The 14,994-nt window shown below is 48.0% G+C and overlaps 1 protein-coding gene across 1 annotated transcript; it reads left to right on the forward strand.

Moving 5' to 3' along the window:
* Positions 1 to 1,169: 1,169 nt before the first annotated feature.
* Positions 1,170 to 14,994, forward strand: LMLN2 (leishmanolysin like peptidase 2). Its single transcript, XM_030187764.1, has 15 exons — positions 1,170 to 1,976; positions 4,410 to 4,503; positions 5,344 to 5,395; positions 5,503 to 5,652; positions 6,341 to 6,466; positions 7,998 to 8,082; positions 10,280 to 10,425; positions 10,602 to 10,788; positions 10,908 to 10,977; positions 12,308 to 12,404; positions 12,764 to 12,865; positions 12,943 to 13,065; positions 13,153 to 13,406; positions 13,500 to 13,670; positions 14,708 to 14,994. Exons 1-15 carry the CDS (start codon positions 1,655 to 1,657, stop codon positions 14,877 to 14,879), a joined length of 2,151 nt encoding a protein of 716 aa, XP_030043624.1. The 5' UTR covers positions 1,170 to 1,654; the 3' UTR covers positions 14,880 to 14,994.

The following is a 14,994-nucleotide window of genomic DNA, read 5'->3' on the forward strand; positions in this document are numbered from 1 at the left end:
AGGTGCTTGCACTTTAATCCAGCTCTGATCAGGCCCAAATCCACATCCAACCATATAAATCAGTGGTCTTCATTAATGGTTAAACTGAGGTCACTACACGAAGGACAGCAGTCAACTGTCTTCGCATGCAGGGCCACAACAGCACTAACCAATGTATGTCAATTATTCATCCCCAGTCGCTCACCTTCAAAAACTAGTGGGGTGAACCCTCAAGGTTGTGAAACGCATTCTCTTTTGTCTATTGAGAAATGCCTTGTCCTTCAAGCATGTGGCTCTCCCCCCCCCCCCCCCCCCCCCCCCCCATCTATTTTTCCCTTTCTGTCCTGAGCCTAAATAAAGATGCAGAAAAAAAAATCCAGAAAGACAACGGGCCGCATTTAACCCCAGGTCGTGCATTGAAGAACACTGTTATAATGCCCACAGCCTTAAACAAAAGGCCACACACACACACTTACCTCTTCAAACAAGCCTACCCACATGAACCATCCTAACTCTTGAACCCAACTACACAACACTAGTATTACCCAAACACCAATTCCTTTCCCCACATCGCTTACTATTGACCTACTCTATGTAACAATGTCATCTCTGATACTTTGTCTCTTGCATTGTATTAATTCTGTGATACTTTGTACCACATCCTATGTAACTATGTCATCTCGGATACTTTGTTCCATACTTTGTATTAACTCTGTGCTACTTTGTACCATACCATGTAAGCGGCACTGAACCTGCTATCGAGCGGGAAAGAGCAGGGTATAAATGCTACAAATAAATATGATCAAAATGCAAACCACCTCCAGTGAGTTTTAATTTTTTTTTTCTGAAGACGAAGCAATTTATGCTGGGAGTTCTGGTTGTTTCAATAATGCTTAAATTCAGCATCTGCATGGTGGATTTTGCCAGCATTCATCCTTTTGAAGAAAAATTATTTCAGCATATTCAGATTTGTTCTGTAAGCTATTTCTCTGGGGAGAAAGGGGAAGGGTCTGTGTACTATAGGCCATCTAACAGTGCATGTGTGAAGCTGCCTCCTGAAGGGAGAAGTGTCCAGACTGTAATAGGAGAGTGCTTCACTCCCCCCCCCCCTTCCCAACCACCATCCCTTTCCTCTGATTATTAACTTCCTGCCCATCTGTGAAACCTGTTTGTCCAGTCCCAAACAACGTACAGACTCCAGGGAAAGGAGATCTACATTCCCCCAAGCTGAGAGAACGGGGTGAAAGGAGAGAGAGAGAGAGAGAGAAATAAGATGAAAAGAAGGGAGGAAACCCAGAGTCTGATGTAAAGAGAGGGAGAGAGACAGAGGGACTTTTCTCAAACTCCTGTAAGCACGGGATAGAAAAAAACCTTTTTAAAAAAAAATCATAATAGAAGAGAGCAGTCTGAAGCAGGAATATAAATCTGCTGAGAGATCAAATACCTGATGTGATAAAAGCAGTGGGAACAGCATAGGAACCTGCCGGGTGCAGGAGACAGGAAGCTCACTGAAAAGAGTATCTGTGAAGTGATCAGAAACATGAAAAGGTACACTAGTCAGGCAACAGGTTGAAAAGATCAGTGAGGGTCCCAGCACAGGGATTGTTAGAGAAAAAGTTTTTTTTTTTTTTTTTGGGGGGGGGGGACAGGGGGTCTGCTCAGGTAATAAGAAGTGATGCAGTCTGTGAGGCCTAGAGCGAAACATGCATGTCACTCTTTCCTCAGTCTCCTGACCTTTTCCTTAGCTGCCTCTAGATGTATCCACGATGCTGTGCAGAGAGAAATCAATGTTCTCCACCTGCACCCTTTCAGTCCACCAGCAGAACAAAGATTCACACACAGGGCTCCAAGAGCCCTTTCAGAGTCCCAGACCCTCCCCATCCGCATCAGAACCTGGTACCCACCAGCTGAGACTGTGCAGCTGAACCCACAGCAGAAAGGCAGCCTGGAAGCAGCACTGCGGGAAGTGACCCAGACCATTGCAGGAGTGTTAGCAGGTAAGTGGTGGAAAGAGGAAGGGAGGGATGGGGTAGGCAAAGAGGAAAAAGAGGGTGAAACCAGCATGCCAAAATGCTACGAACTACCAAGACTTACAAAGCAACAGCCCTACCTAGGAAAAAGCAACACTATTAAACATTAGACCGTTATTCAATGGACTTGGGGAAAATCCACTATTTCTGGGATAAGCAGTATAAAATGTTTTGTACTTTTTTGGGATCTTGCCAGGAATTTGTCACCTGGATTGGCCACTGTTGGAAACAGGATGCTGGGCTTGATGGACCTTTGGTCTTTCCCAGTATGGCAATACTTGTGTACTTATTACACTAGACACCAGAACGAGACAACTTACACATGCACAAAAACAAAAGTAGAAACATTCCCACCTGCGCTGAGCGAAATGCAAAGAGAGAAGAGGTGCACATTTCCCAAAGAGCAGCGAGAGAAAATCAAAGGCTTTAATAACAAAGAATGAGCAGGAAAAACTGCGTCTAATCATAGGAATGAGAAGAAAGGCCAAATAGAGTAGCAAAATCTGTGGGATTCAGTTACTGGTGCAAAACATGTTGGAAATCATTTTCAAATTGCCCGTGTAGTTGTAAAGCATGTGGCATTTGCACACGATGACTTCACATTTCATTTTCAAGTTCTCTTTGAAAACTAGTGTAAGAAATCATGTATGTTGCACCTGCTGTTTTGCGCAGGCCAGGAAGGTATTCATACTTTTGAAAATAACATGTAAACATGCTAATATGATCACCTAGATTTCACCAGGTTTGGGAACAGCAAGGGCTTTGTTATGGATAAGCACACAAGAATGGACCCTCAGAAGCTTAGCCGAAATTGGGTGGCGGAGCAGGTGGGGGAAGAGAGGTTGGTGGTTGGGAGGCGAGGATAGTGGAGGGCAGACTTATACGGTCCGTGCCAGAGCCGGTGATGGGAGGCGGGAAATACTGCTGGGCAGACTTGTACAGTCTGTGCCCTGAAAAAGGCAAGTACAAATCACGGTAAGGTATACACATATGAGTTTATCTTGTTGGGCAGACTGGATGGACCGTGCAGGTCTTTTTCTGCCGTCATCTACTATGTTACTAAGAATGCCTATTGGCTCAGTGCCTCCATCTCCATCCACCTTCTATACTATCCTCCCTAAAACCTTCATTATCTCTTCCCTTACTTAACCCCTAGTTAACCTTTGTATACTACCAATTGTATCTGATATCCTAGAATGACTATGTCATAACAAAACTCTGTAAGCCACATTGAGCCTGCAAATAGGTGGGAAAATGTGGGATACAAATGCAATAAATAAATAAATAAAAACCTCAGGCGGCAGAAAACAGCCATCTGCTTCCTGCTTTAGCCCTTCCACTCCCAGACAGCAGGCAGAAAATAGAGGGAAATGTGTTGCCAGGGCTGCGGGTTTCATAAGTAATGCCATACTGGGAAAAGACCAAGGGTCCACCGAGCCCAGCATCCTGTCCATGGCAGCGGCCGATCCAGGTCAAGGGCACCTGGCAAGCTTCCCAAACGTACAAACATTCTATACATGTTATTCCCGGAATTGTGGATTTTTCCCAAGTCCATTTAGTAGCGGTTCATGGACTTGTCCTTTAGGAAACCATCCAACCCCTTTTTAAACTCTGCCTTTTTAAACAGCAGGGAACCAGCGGAGCCGACAGTCGCGCGGCTGCTCTCTGCACCCCCCCCCCTCCAGCAGCGTGCACCCGGGGCGGACCGCCCCCACCTCCCCGCCCTTGGTACGCCACTGCTCACCCCCATCTGTCTCCTCCAGCAAACTTTCCACATTCCTCCCTTTTCTGCATCCATGCATGAACTTCTCTCCCCCCTCATTTGCTATCCCGTTCCCTTACTCCTCACACACTTGTTTTCTTCATCTGTAGTCATCCCCCCCTCACCCCACCCCCAATTCTCTTCTTCCCCTTCTCCCTAAGGCATGGTGACACTTTGGGTCACATGCTGCTTCCCCTCATTGCCAGGTCTAGATTTGGGGTTTGAATCACATTGACATCCTCTTTACTCAAACTTTGGGACACCTCAACACAATGCAATCCTCAAGTCTGAGCCTGGCAGCAGGAGGTGGCAGAAATGTCATGAAGCACTGCTTTCTTTTCCCTCTTAGTTGTGAATGGGAAGAGCAGGACCAGCACATTAGGATGGCAAAATCCGCATACAGGAAGGGAAGATCCCAACCCAACTCCCTTCTCATCCCTCCTGCTATCAGTCTCCCCCAGTTTTGTGGGAAATTGGAAATCCTGCACCAATGAACCACATTTTGTAGCCCTTCCAAAACCAGGGGTGCTTCAATGAAATGATCTGCTTACTTCATCCCCTTCTCCAGATACGTTGCAAATCTGCTCAAATCAGAAGGTGCATTTCTATCTGTCCATCGGTGCTTCTCTCTGTTTCAGTGAATCATGTGCCTGGGCGTCTGCTCCTAACTCGGGACATAAATAAATACTGCCGCTCGGTCTGGAGGAATCCGATTGCTGAGAACTATAACAGGTAAGTTCTGTCTGCTTCGTGCTTCCCTCTAGACCCCAGCCGGAATTTACAGGGAGAGAGTTCCCAGCCTGCTTCTAATAGCATTGCACTCCAAGCCCACATAGGAAAGGAGTGTGTAATACCAGCTTCCAACCCCACTGCTGACACAAGCTCACCATGACACTCAAAAACGAAGGTACCAATCCAATCCTGTGGTTAATACCAATGCATTTAGTGACAAGGATTAACTCACTGCTCGGAATTTCTTTTTCCATTAACGTTCACAGCAGCCAGGTGCAGGTTTCAGTTAGTTCATACTTATGGCTGCTGCTATCTAGTAGGGATGGGCAGCCAGAAAATTCCCAGTAAAGTTTATTTAATTTGGTTCAAATGGGTACAGTATCAAGAAACTAATGTGCAATTATGATCAACAAACCCACACAGTAAAAAAAAAAAATGCAACTTGGGATATGTCATTGACATTTGCCATTGCAAACAGCAGCCCCTCCCTACCCTACAACAGGGGTGGGCAACCTCAGGCCTCGAGAGCCGCAACCCAGTCTGGTTTTCAGGATTTCCCCAACGAATATGCAACAGATTTATTTGAATGCATTCAAATAAATCTCGTGCATATTTATTGGAGAAATCCTGAAAACCAGACTGGGTTGCAGCCCTCAGGACTGAGGGTGCCCACCCCTGCTCTAGAAGTGGGGCATCAGCCGAATTTCTCCTCTCCTGGTTAGAAGGGGTTTGTCCTGAAGATCAGTCCTTTCAGGTGGGCTCGCGTGGCCAGGGGTACAATTCTGTGAAGGTCACATTGAGCCATGGAGTCTTCAGCTTAAAGATTTATCTTTTTCACAGGTGCGGCTATTTGAACCCCAATTACCACAGCGAGACTTGCCTAGAAGTAACGGTATGTTCATTTATTTCTTACTGCGGAGAGATGGGGATTGAAATTTGCATCCCCTGAGCTTTCCAGTCCAGCACTACTTTAAGCAGACCTTGTTCTTCCTTTTGCAGATCCCTGATGATCACCTGGCCGGGTTTTCCATTTGGCTAGAAAGTGGATCTGTCCCACGGGAGGTTGTGAAGCATGATGGGGCAGGGGTACCTGATGCAGACTTCCTCCTCTATGCAAAAGTGGCAAATACAGAGAAGTGTAATCAGGAGGTAAGAGAGGGGCTAAACTGAAATGCATTACATCTCTGCAATTCCTGGCAGAGCAGTATCCAACTGCAGCACGGAGAGCTCCAGATCAGGTTTTCCTAGCTCCCAGTACATAGAAGATAGCTCCCTCTGGTGGTAAGAATTATAAACTGCAGCTAAGTAAAATAACAGGCCTGCTACTATCTGGACCAGTAGAAGGCGCTCTTAGAGGTTGCTAGTTCCAGACAAGGAACCTTTGCTTCTATGTAAAATGAACAAATGCATGAATAATAGAGGAAAACAGGAAATTTTGGTGCGTGCTGTGGCCCCCTTTTACCGCAGCAGGTAAAGAAGGGAGGGGTTAAGGGAAACAGCCCTGCGGTAAGTGAACCACTTGCTGCGTGGCCATTTTCAAGGGGAGCCCTTACCACCACCCTTTGTGTAGGTGGTAAGGGCTCCTTCGCTACCTGATTACTGCCAGGTAAGCCCCTGGCGTTAGAAAATAAAAATGCGTTTTCTCTAGTGCCGGAGCTGGCACATGGCAGAGGCCAGGACTACCGCTGGGCTCCTGCAGTAGCTCAGTGGTAGGCCCGATTTGCCGCAAGCCAACACAGCAGTAGCCCCCTACTGCCCTTTCGTAAAAGGGCCCTGAAGGAAATGGGAAGCATCCACCTTTGGAATCTCTTGCTGTATCTCTCTCTCTCTCTTGCAGCCCTCGGTAATTGCTTATGCCTCATACTGCCAGCTGGATCCCACAGGCCGCCCTGTTGCAGGAGCCATCATGTTCTGCTATGCCCGCCTGGCCAGTAATACCTTGGACCACCAGGACCTTGTCCAGGTGAGCTTCCTGGCAAAATGCATGAATGGCTTCTCTGACTGGACCGCAGGAGGCGCATCTCAATGAGTCACAGCAGGGCAACTGCAAGCTGGAGCAAGAACAGTTGAGGGGTGGGTCTGTGCAAAACCATCAAGGAACACGAGGGCCTCATGGATGGGCCTAAATAGCTGACTACTCAAGAGTAGCCACAAAATGGTACCGTAACTCCTGTGGTAGACAGTGTATGAGAGTGAGAGAGACACTGACTGTGAGAGTGTGTGACAGAGATACCTCCCCCCTCCCTCTCTGTGGTCTCAGGACCCCCTCCCCCCTCAGGTCTCCCTCTCCCCCCATCTCTGGTCTCAGGACCCCCTCTCCTCTCTGGTCTCATGACCCTCTCCCCCCATCTCAGGTCTCTGGATTCCCTCCCCTCTGGTCTCAGGACCCCCTCCCCCTCCATGGTCTCAGGTCCCGCCCCTGCCGCCACGCTCTCCCCCCCCGAGGTTGCAGCCGCTCACCCCTCCACCCCCCCCCCAAGGTCGCCGCAGCCACTGCTTCGCCCCCGAGGTCGCTGCCGCTCCCCCCCTCCGTCCGACGTCAGCTCAGCTGCCATTTCCGGCCACTGCTGCTTCTCCAAATTAAACCTGCAAAAATGCTGTCAGCTTTGCTCCTCCTCTCACCTCTCTGCCCCTGGAGTACAACCCCGGAGGAGCTGTCTGTGGTGCCCCACTTCCTTTTTAAAAGCATTTTTTCAGGTTTAAGTTGCTTTTTTTGTTTTTGTACCGGCCGCTGCTGCTCAACAGGAGAAGCAGCAGTGACCGGAAATGGTAGCTGACGTTGGACGGAGCGGCGGTGGGTGGAGCAGTGGCTGCGGCAACCTCAGGGGGAGCAGTGGAGGAGAGCGGTGGCACCTTGGGGGGGGGGGGTGGAGGGGCGGCGGGGGGGTGAAACTGCTCCTCCAACGTTCCAAGGTTACTAACGCGGCCAGAGAAATTGGAACGTTGGGAGTGCAAGATGAACGTTCGATGAAGCTGCCTGGGGCCGGGCCTGCACTGCTGTTGCTTGGGCTCTTTGGATGACGTCATCCGAGACTTCAGTCCCAGGCACAGCCAATCAGAATGAAGGCACGGGCCCAGGCAGCTTCATGGAAGGTTCATGGTGCAAATTATTATACAGGATGTAGTATTTGTTCCCACCATTAAAAATAAGGCAGAGTGGTGTACCTAATGGATAAAGGATGTTGTCAGTGCGTCATTTCTAGTGAAAAAGGTGCCGGTACTCAAATGCCAGGCCACCCTTCAGGGGTGGGGTGATCACTGAGGGACCCATCCCACAATAGCCAGCCCCCCTGCAACCAGTCACAGAATCTATGACAAGGCAGAATTGGTGTGTAGGGCCTGAGCTCTTTCATTAAAACTTGGGCACCATGGATCAATTTTAGCAGACAATGGAAAAGGTGCCGGTACTCAGTACCCCCTCAAAAAAAGCTCTGGATGTTGTATTACTCATTCATCACTCCCTCCTGACTGTCCTACAATCCTCTTCTTTGCAGGTATCTCTGCACGAGGTGTTCCATGCCTTGGGGTTCTCACGTGGCCTCTTCAATAAATGGAAAGACTGTTCCCATGCACCTAGTGGTGAGTCCCTGGGCTTAAGGGGGTAGTAAGTCCCCCCCCCCACACCGCATCATCATTCCTTGCTTTTTAAGGAGACAAGCTGAGCTGACTCTGCTGTTTTCAGGACGGGCAATCCAGCCTTAATACCTTGCAAGCAATGCTGTTTTAGTTCAGAGTTTTTATAGGAAAAGGTTAAAACATCTGGCATCTTTGCACATTTTCTTCCTCTCTGAGGTTTTGATGTCCCCAGGAAGAACAAGAGCAACAGGATTATTTGTAAAAAAAAATCATGGCAGCCCTACGCCAAAATTACCCTTCTGTCCTATCTACGAGATTGCATCCAAGTTGCTTGTTATCAGTACTGTCTTGGTTCATTGCATGTCTACAGTAGGCTTGCCTTTCCTAGCCATACCTTGCCATCCTCTTCCACGATACATCTTGTTAATAACCCTCACTTTTATCTCAGTCTTCTATAGTTGCCCAAGCTTCTGTCTTGTTAATAGGTTTCCCACAACCCTTTCTCATAATCTTTGGAATTATTTACACCATGACATATGCCTTCAGCCATCATTTAAGAAATTTAAATCAACACTAAACACTATTTAATTCAGTCCCCCCACCCCATTTAGAACATCTTATGTGCATGGATTGATGGCCCTGATACTACCAGTGAATCTATACCTGAGCCCTCCCCCCCCTTTATCCCTTTTGTATTAAAGAACCCTTTTAAGTTTAATTACTAAGGGCTTGTTAGTCAGCTTGCAGCAGTTTTTAAACTGCTTACAGCCATGGGCTGAAAAAACCCTGGATATTCAATGCCAGACCACATCCAGCCTCTGGCACTGAATTTCAGGGTACCTGCGATCACCCGGAAGCCAACTGTACATTCCAACCGGTGTGTGATTAGCTTAGGAGCTAAAGAAATTTCATCCACTTAGTTGGTTAACAGACTGGACATCACCATTAAACCAGATAAGTTCCAGCTCTGCTTGAGCCCAGCCCCCCCCCCCCCCCCAGACAAACCCAGCACTAATTAGAGGGTGCTTGGGCGGTCACAGGTACAGAATGATATGGGGACGGAGACCACAGGGTTGGGGACAAATTTTGTTCCTGTGTCATTCTCTACGTTGAAGCCTGTTAATGAACTGGACAATTATTTATGTTTGAGTGATGCAGACATTGTTTTGAATTTTTTTTTTTTGGGGGGGGGGGGGGGGGAAACAAGCAAAAGTGCAGGCCACAACTGGCAAACTTTGCACGGGCAATCCTGTGCATTCCTGCTACCATCACATCTTGTGAGAAGACATTTTCTAGTGCAAGATAGGAGTTAAGACTGAAATCCTGAAGTTGTTGATGACTTACTTATTATTCATCCACAGATAAAAAAATCATAACAGTGCGTCGTAGGGCAGATTTCTCCCATGCTAGGGCATACAGAGCGGGTTGTATTTTGTACCCCTGGACATTCTAACAGGGTGGATTAGGATTCTTTGGGGTAGTAGAAGTCAGCTATTGTTGGGGTTGGAAGGGTTAGAAGGTGGTGGTGGGGTTATTATAGTTGTTCTTTGTTAGCATTGTTGTCTATTGGTGATTTATAAACAACAGTTGCACAGAATATTGTACCTTTCAAACTTTAATAACAAGATCTATATAATAAAACTCACCCTCAACGTTCTGAAGCCACTGACGTCACTTCCTTCATGAAGGGTTCGTGGTGGTGAAGCCACCGAAATCACCAAGTCTCTGGGCCCCGCCCTCGCATCAAACGTGATGTCGAGGGCGGAGCAATGGCGTCACACATCGAGGGCGGAGCAATGGCGTCAGAACGAAGGTGATGAAGGTGCGTAGCAATGGTGTCAGTGGGTTCACGACGACGAAGGGGTAAGGAGGAAAACCTGGCTAGCGCCCGTTTTATTTGCTCCAGAAACGGCCCTTTTTTACTAGTTTAAATATAAAATCACAAGTGTTTGAGGCTTCTGTAGATGAAGACAGAGCCTGCAGGGACAGCGTAGGAACAAATTTTGTCCCCATGTCATTCTGTAGTCACTTAAATGCCACTGCATATTGTCCAGTTAAACCCTTTTGAATAACCAAGCCCTTCATGTTTTTATAGAATGGATAATTGACTTAATTTTGTAACTCCGGCTTCCTTATGTGACTCTCCTAGTTTATATTTGTATTAATCTTCCCTTTGCTCTCTGTTCACTGTAAACTGCAGTTGGGGTGAACTGCTCTTCAAGGGCAAGAATCACCAACACAGATGAGATGGGCCAAGTCAGAATCTTCACGTCAACAATCATCCAGAAGATGGGAGAACACCTGGGGGCTCAAGAGCGAGGGCTGGGGGCCCCACTGGAGAACAAGGTGAGAGGACCCCCATCTCTGCATGACGACGCTTGGAAGTCATCTGAGAGAAAGTGAATGAGTGGCTTTGTTTCATTTTGGGCTTGGGTATGAAATGGGGCAAGGGAAGGCGAGTGGATTGCATATCAAGCAGAATGTATGCCGATCGTCATCAAGCATACCTATTTTCCTCACAGGACGCAGTAGCCCCTGGCTTGCCCTCTTCACACTGGGAAGCAAGAGTACTTCAGGGCTCCCTCATGCTGGCAACCCTTGGCCCGGTACATCTCACACAGCTAGATGACATCACACTGGCAGCCTTTGCAGACATGGGCTGGTACCAGGTGAACACCAGTACAGGAAAGAGACTGGTATGGGGCCAAGGTGAGTGTGTGTGAGGGAGGGGGGGGGAGAGAGGAGAGGAAGGTATGTCTCAAGCATTAGCAGCAGCTCTTCTTACAGTGTGCTTTCTTCCCCCCCCCCCCCCCCCCCCCCCCCCTCAGGAGAAGGGCACACTTTTGGACTGACCACAACCTGCAAGAACAGCACCTCTGGTTTTTTCTGCACTGGCAAGTGAGTTTTCAGGGGTGGGACATAGCTCTAAAAGAAACATTCCACTGGCAAAGCAGAATTGCTTACCTGTAATGGTGGTTCTCCGTGGACAGCAAGGGAATGGAGTCATAGGTGTGGATGAATGCCACCAGTGTGGCCCTGACCCAGACCTCAGCTCTTTCCCCCAGAAATAAATCCTATGTATTGCATAGAGTTTGCTAGTGCTCTCATGAATGTTTGGAGAAATTTTGGGGTACAAAACCTCCTCCCTGCATTTCTCTAAATTCTCACTCTTTGCACGGCACGGGGAATCTTCTGCTTCCCTACTATCTTTTTCTCCTGGTTCAAGAGACTTATGGGCTGGGCACTGCTGACTATTCCCACCCACACTGTGAAGGGTGGAAAGAACTCATAATGTAAAGCACTTTGTGGTTACTGAGCTACTGCAAAGGACCGGGGGCCTGGTGGGGCAGGCAAGAGTCACCATGCAGGTGGTGATTGAAGGAAATTCTGCATATGCTGAAGTAATGTAGAGTAACAATTCCCAGACCATGGGGTAGCCCTTGCCTAATCCTTTTTTGCAGGACTTTTGTATCTTAGATAAATTTAACACTTTCCTATTCAAAGATGCTTTAGACTTTTTTTCCAGTATGCTAGAGCTGCTTTTTTTCTGATGCACAAGCGGACACCTCCTGTACAGCCCTCCACTCTGCCCCACCGGTTGGTCTTGCCATCTTCCACTTGTACTTTAGTTCAGATTACTATCCTGCCTAGACCTGCTATCCGGGTGGCTTAAAATCTAAACTTGAACATCTAAGATTCTTCTTCCTCCATCTGTTTGATGCTATTATTTGGATTTTACTCACAACCTTTTTCAGTAGTAGCTCAAGGTGAGTTACATTCAAGTAGACTGGATATTTCTCTGTCCCAGGAGGGCTCACAATCTAAGTTTGTACCTGAGGCAGTGAAGGGTTAAGTGACTTGCCCAAGATCACAAGGAGCAGCAGTGGGATTTGAACCGGCCACCTCTGGATTGCAAGACCAGTGCTCTAACCACTAGGCCACTCCTCCACTACAGTTCTTTGTCCTTCTAATTAATATCTGATGGATTTTTGGACATTACCTCCACAGCTTTACACTTTCTCATTAAAAATTATTTTTCCAAGCCCAAGAGAGTTCCATTTGTCCGTTCAGAGCTCAATGTCCTACGCTACTAAATTTGCTTCCATAGTTCAATTTGAGGCTGCATCTCCCAGGACTTTTAAGTACAGCACTTCCCAAGTTAACCGTGGCATTAATATTTCCTGCATCTTCTCTCATGGAATAATTCTGCTCTTTATCTTTGCTGCAGTGGCTCTGGCTGCCATTACCTGCACCTGGATAAAGGGATGTGCTCCTCTGATGACTTCCTGGACGGATGCAGGATGTACAAACCACTCACAGTTGGGGTAAGAAAGCAGGGAGGGCTGTTAGAAACAGGAGAATGCCTCAGGACCTGCCAGGAGCGAACTTTTTCACAGTACCGGCTCTGTCACAAAATCCAGCAATGGGGGGGGGGGGGAGACACATCATCACCGCAGCACCCCCTAGTTAATGGCACCAGAAAAAAAAAAACTCTCACCACCATGCCCCACTAGCAGGCCCCTAGCAACGCCTGTATCGGGACACTTCCGGCAGAGAGAGGAAGGGTTGTAAGGAAAAATAGGAGGCAGTCACAGAGACTGAAAAGCAGTATGTGATGGGACAGCTGTAATAAAGGAGGTGGAGAAAACTGGCAGAATCTCACCTTTCACTCTCCCTCCTGCAGAGTGAGTGCTGGAAAGCAGAGAATGCTGTAAATGCAGAGCATGGGTATGGAGAGATTTATCACAAAAGCAGTCGTTGCTTCTTTTCTACCCTCATCCAGGAGGTAAGTGCCCCAATACCTAAAGAGACATTGGGGGGGAGGGGAGGTACCCTCACCTCACTTCTCTACTCCGATTTCAGAATGCCTCAGCTGTGACAGTGACAGGTCGCTGCTACCGCCACCGCTGTACAGCCGAAAATACCTATCAGGTGCAAGTGGAGGGATCAGCCTGGTTAGACTGTCCTGCGGGAGGATCCATTCAGGTATGTGCCTTTGAGGAGAAAGGGGTGAGGCAGCAGAGCTTATGGCTCCGAGTGAGGTGACTCCTCCCAACTCCTTGCCACTTGTAGGTACCTGGATACCAGGGTCTACTCTCCTGTCCAAATCGAGGGCTCTGTCACGATTTCCAAGACAGAGGGACATCTGGGCTAGGAGAAAGCGTCTTAGAAGACAATCCTGGTTCTGCGATCAAGGATGGTATGTCAGGGCAGAAGGTCTTCATCTTTCAGATACATTTCCAGGGACCGCCTTTTGACAGGACGCATTGGCTGCAGATAACCACAGGACTGACTGAAGCCTTGGCAAATTCTTCTGCCATCCCCAGGTACAAGAGAGACGGAACAGAGGGGGTAAGGTACGAAATACATGATGGGAATAGAAAAGGGCTCTGTACCTATTTCAGTCTCTCTTATTACAGATGTCACTTTCAACAACCGACATTAACACCGTCGCTCCTGTTCACGGTGGAGCTATGGGTATCAGAGGAGTGTCCTGAACGCCAGGCTGGTATGCTTCGCCACAAACTGGACCAAACCTTTCATAAGCCCTGGGTCTACAGAGATAAGAGCTACACCCCAGTAGGCACTAGGTAAGCAACCTTGGCTCCCGGGACTGCCTCATCTTGTGAGAGAGTTTGGTAAAATGATTTCATCCCTGTAAGTCTGAGGTCTCCTGTTTGCTCTTTGTCTTTGCTGGTAGTAGATCTTAACTCCCTAAGAGGGGGGGGGGGGGGGGGAGACTTGTAATGCGCTCCCCGACCCCACTTGCTCGCGTCCGTTGTCACCACATCCCATTGTGTTATCAGAAACAGCTCTCCAACAGTCAAATTCCTAGGCAACCACCACCACTGCATCCTCTATCGGGATTCCTCCCCTGCACCAAATAGAACTTGCAACACTGCCAGCTGCTCTTCCCCTCCCCATCCCCCCCCACCCCTCCTCCAAGCTCACGGTCTCCACAAGTCTTAACACAAATGAGAGAATCAGGACTCTGTCCCCTGCTCTCCAGTAAACCTCTTTCCTACTCTAAGGTTGTTGTGCTGGGAAAGGAGAGCTCCACAGGAAACAGGGAAGAGGTAAAGCGAGGGAAGAAGTAAATTTGCAGGGCATCAGAGAGAGGATCTGAAGACCTCCAGATATGACTCTGCAGATTCAAGCCACCTAACAAAGCTCAACTGGGGACCAGCTGACCAACTGGACCAGGAGCAAAGCACTGAGAACCAAATGCTGAAAACCGTGTCCACCCACCTGTTGGAGTGGGACTGGATGCCAAGAATATGCCCCAGCTCAGTTTTCAGTTCTCTATCTCTACCTGCTGGTTGATGGCTACAACTACCCCACAGGTTCTGGAATAGTCAGGAAACTACGAAATGGAAATTACCCTTTTTGGTATCCTTCCTGTCTAAATTCTTTCAAAGGTATGGCCTCCAGAGCCAAACAGTATTTCAAGTGAGGTCTCACTCATATGCTATAAGAAGAAATCACTTATTTTTGCTAGTTATTTCTTCCAGGTGCTAGTCTTGCTCTTCTGCTACCTTGAAAACGCCAAAATATCAAGGGCTGAAATGTGAAAGCTGTTGAGAGAAAAACAAGGTAATTATAAAGTCCTATGTATCCTTCGCTGCAGGTTTGTGGAAGACCCAGATCCAACCTCTCCAGAAAGACACCTTGTTACTGTGCTGCTGTGCGCCGTCACCTCCATTCTCCTCCTGGTCTCGACTGCTGTAGGGGCCTTTGTGTATCACCACCACAAAGCTGCAGGCCAGAGAGTAGGAGATGCTTCTAGGATCCCACTGTGATAAGTACACCAAGCAGTTGGACAGAAACAATAAGATCCACAAGGGTTAAGACATATGAACAGCAATATCCATGAAAGGGGGGGGCAAAGAAGGGAAAGGCTGCAGCCACTACCTC

Source organism: Microcaecilia unicolor, chromosome 14 (genome assembly GCF_901765095.1).
Source record: "Microcaecilia unicolor chromosome 14, aMicUni1.1, whole genome shotgun sequence".
Classification (NCBI taxonomy): Eukaryota; Metazoa; Chordata; class Amphibia; order Gymnophiona; family Siphonopidae; genus Microcaecilia; species Microcaecilia unicolor.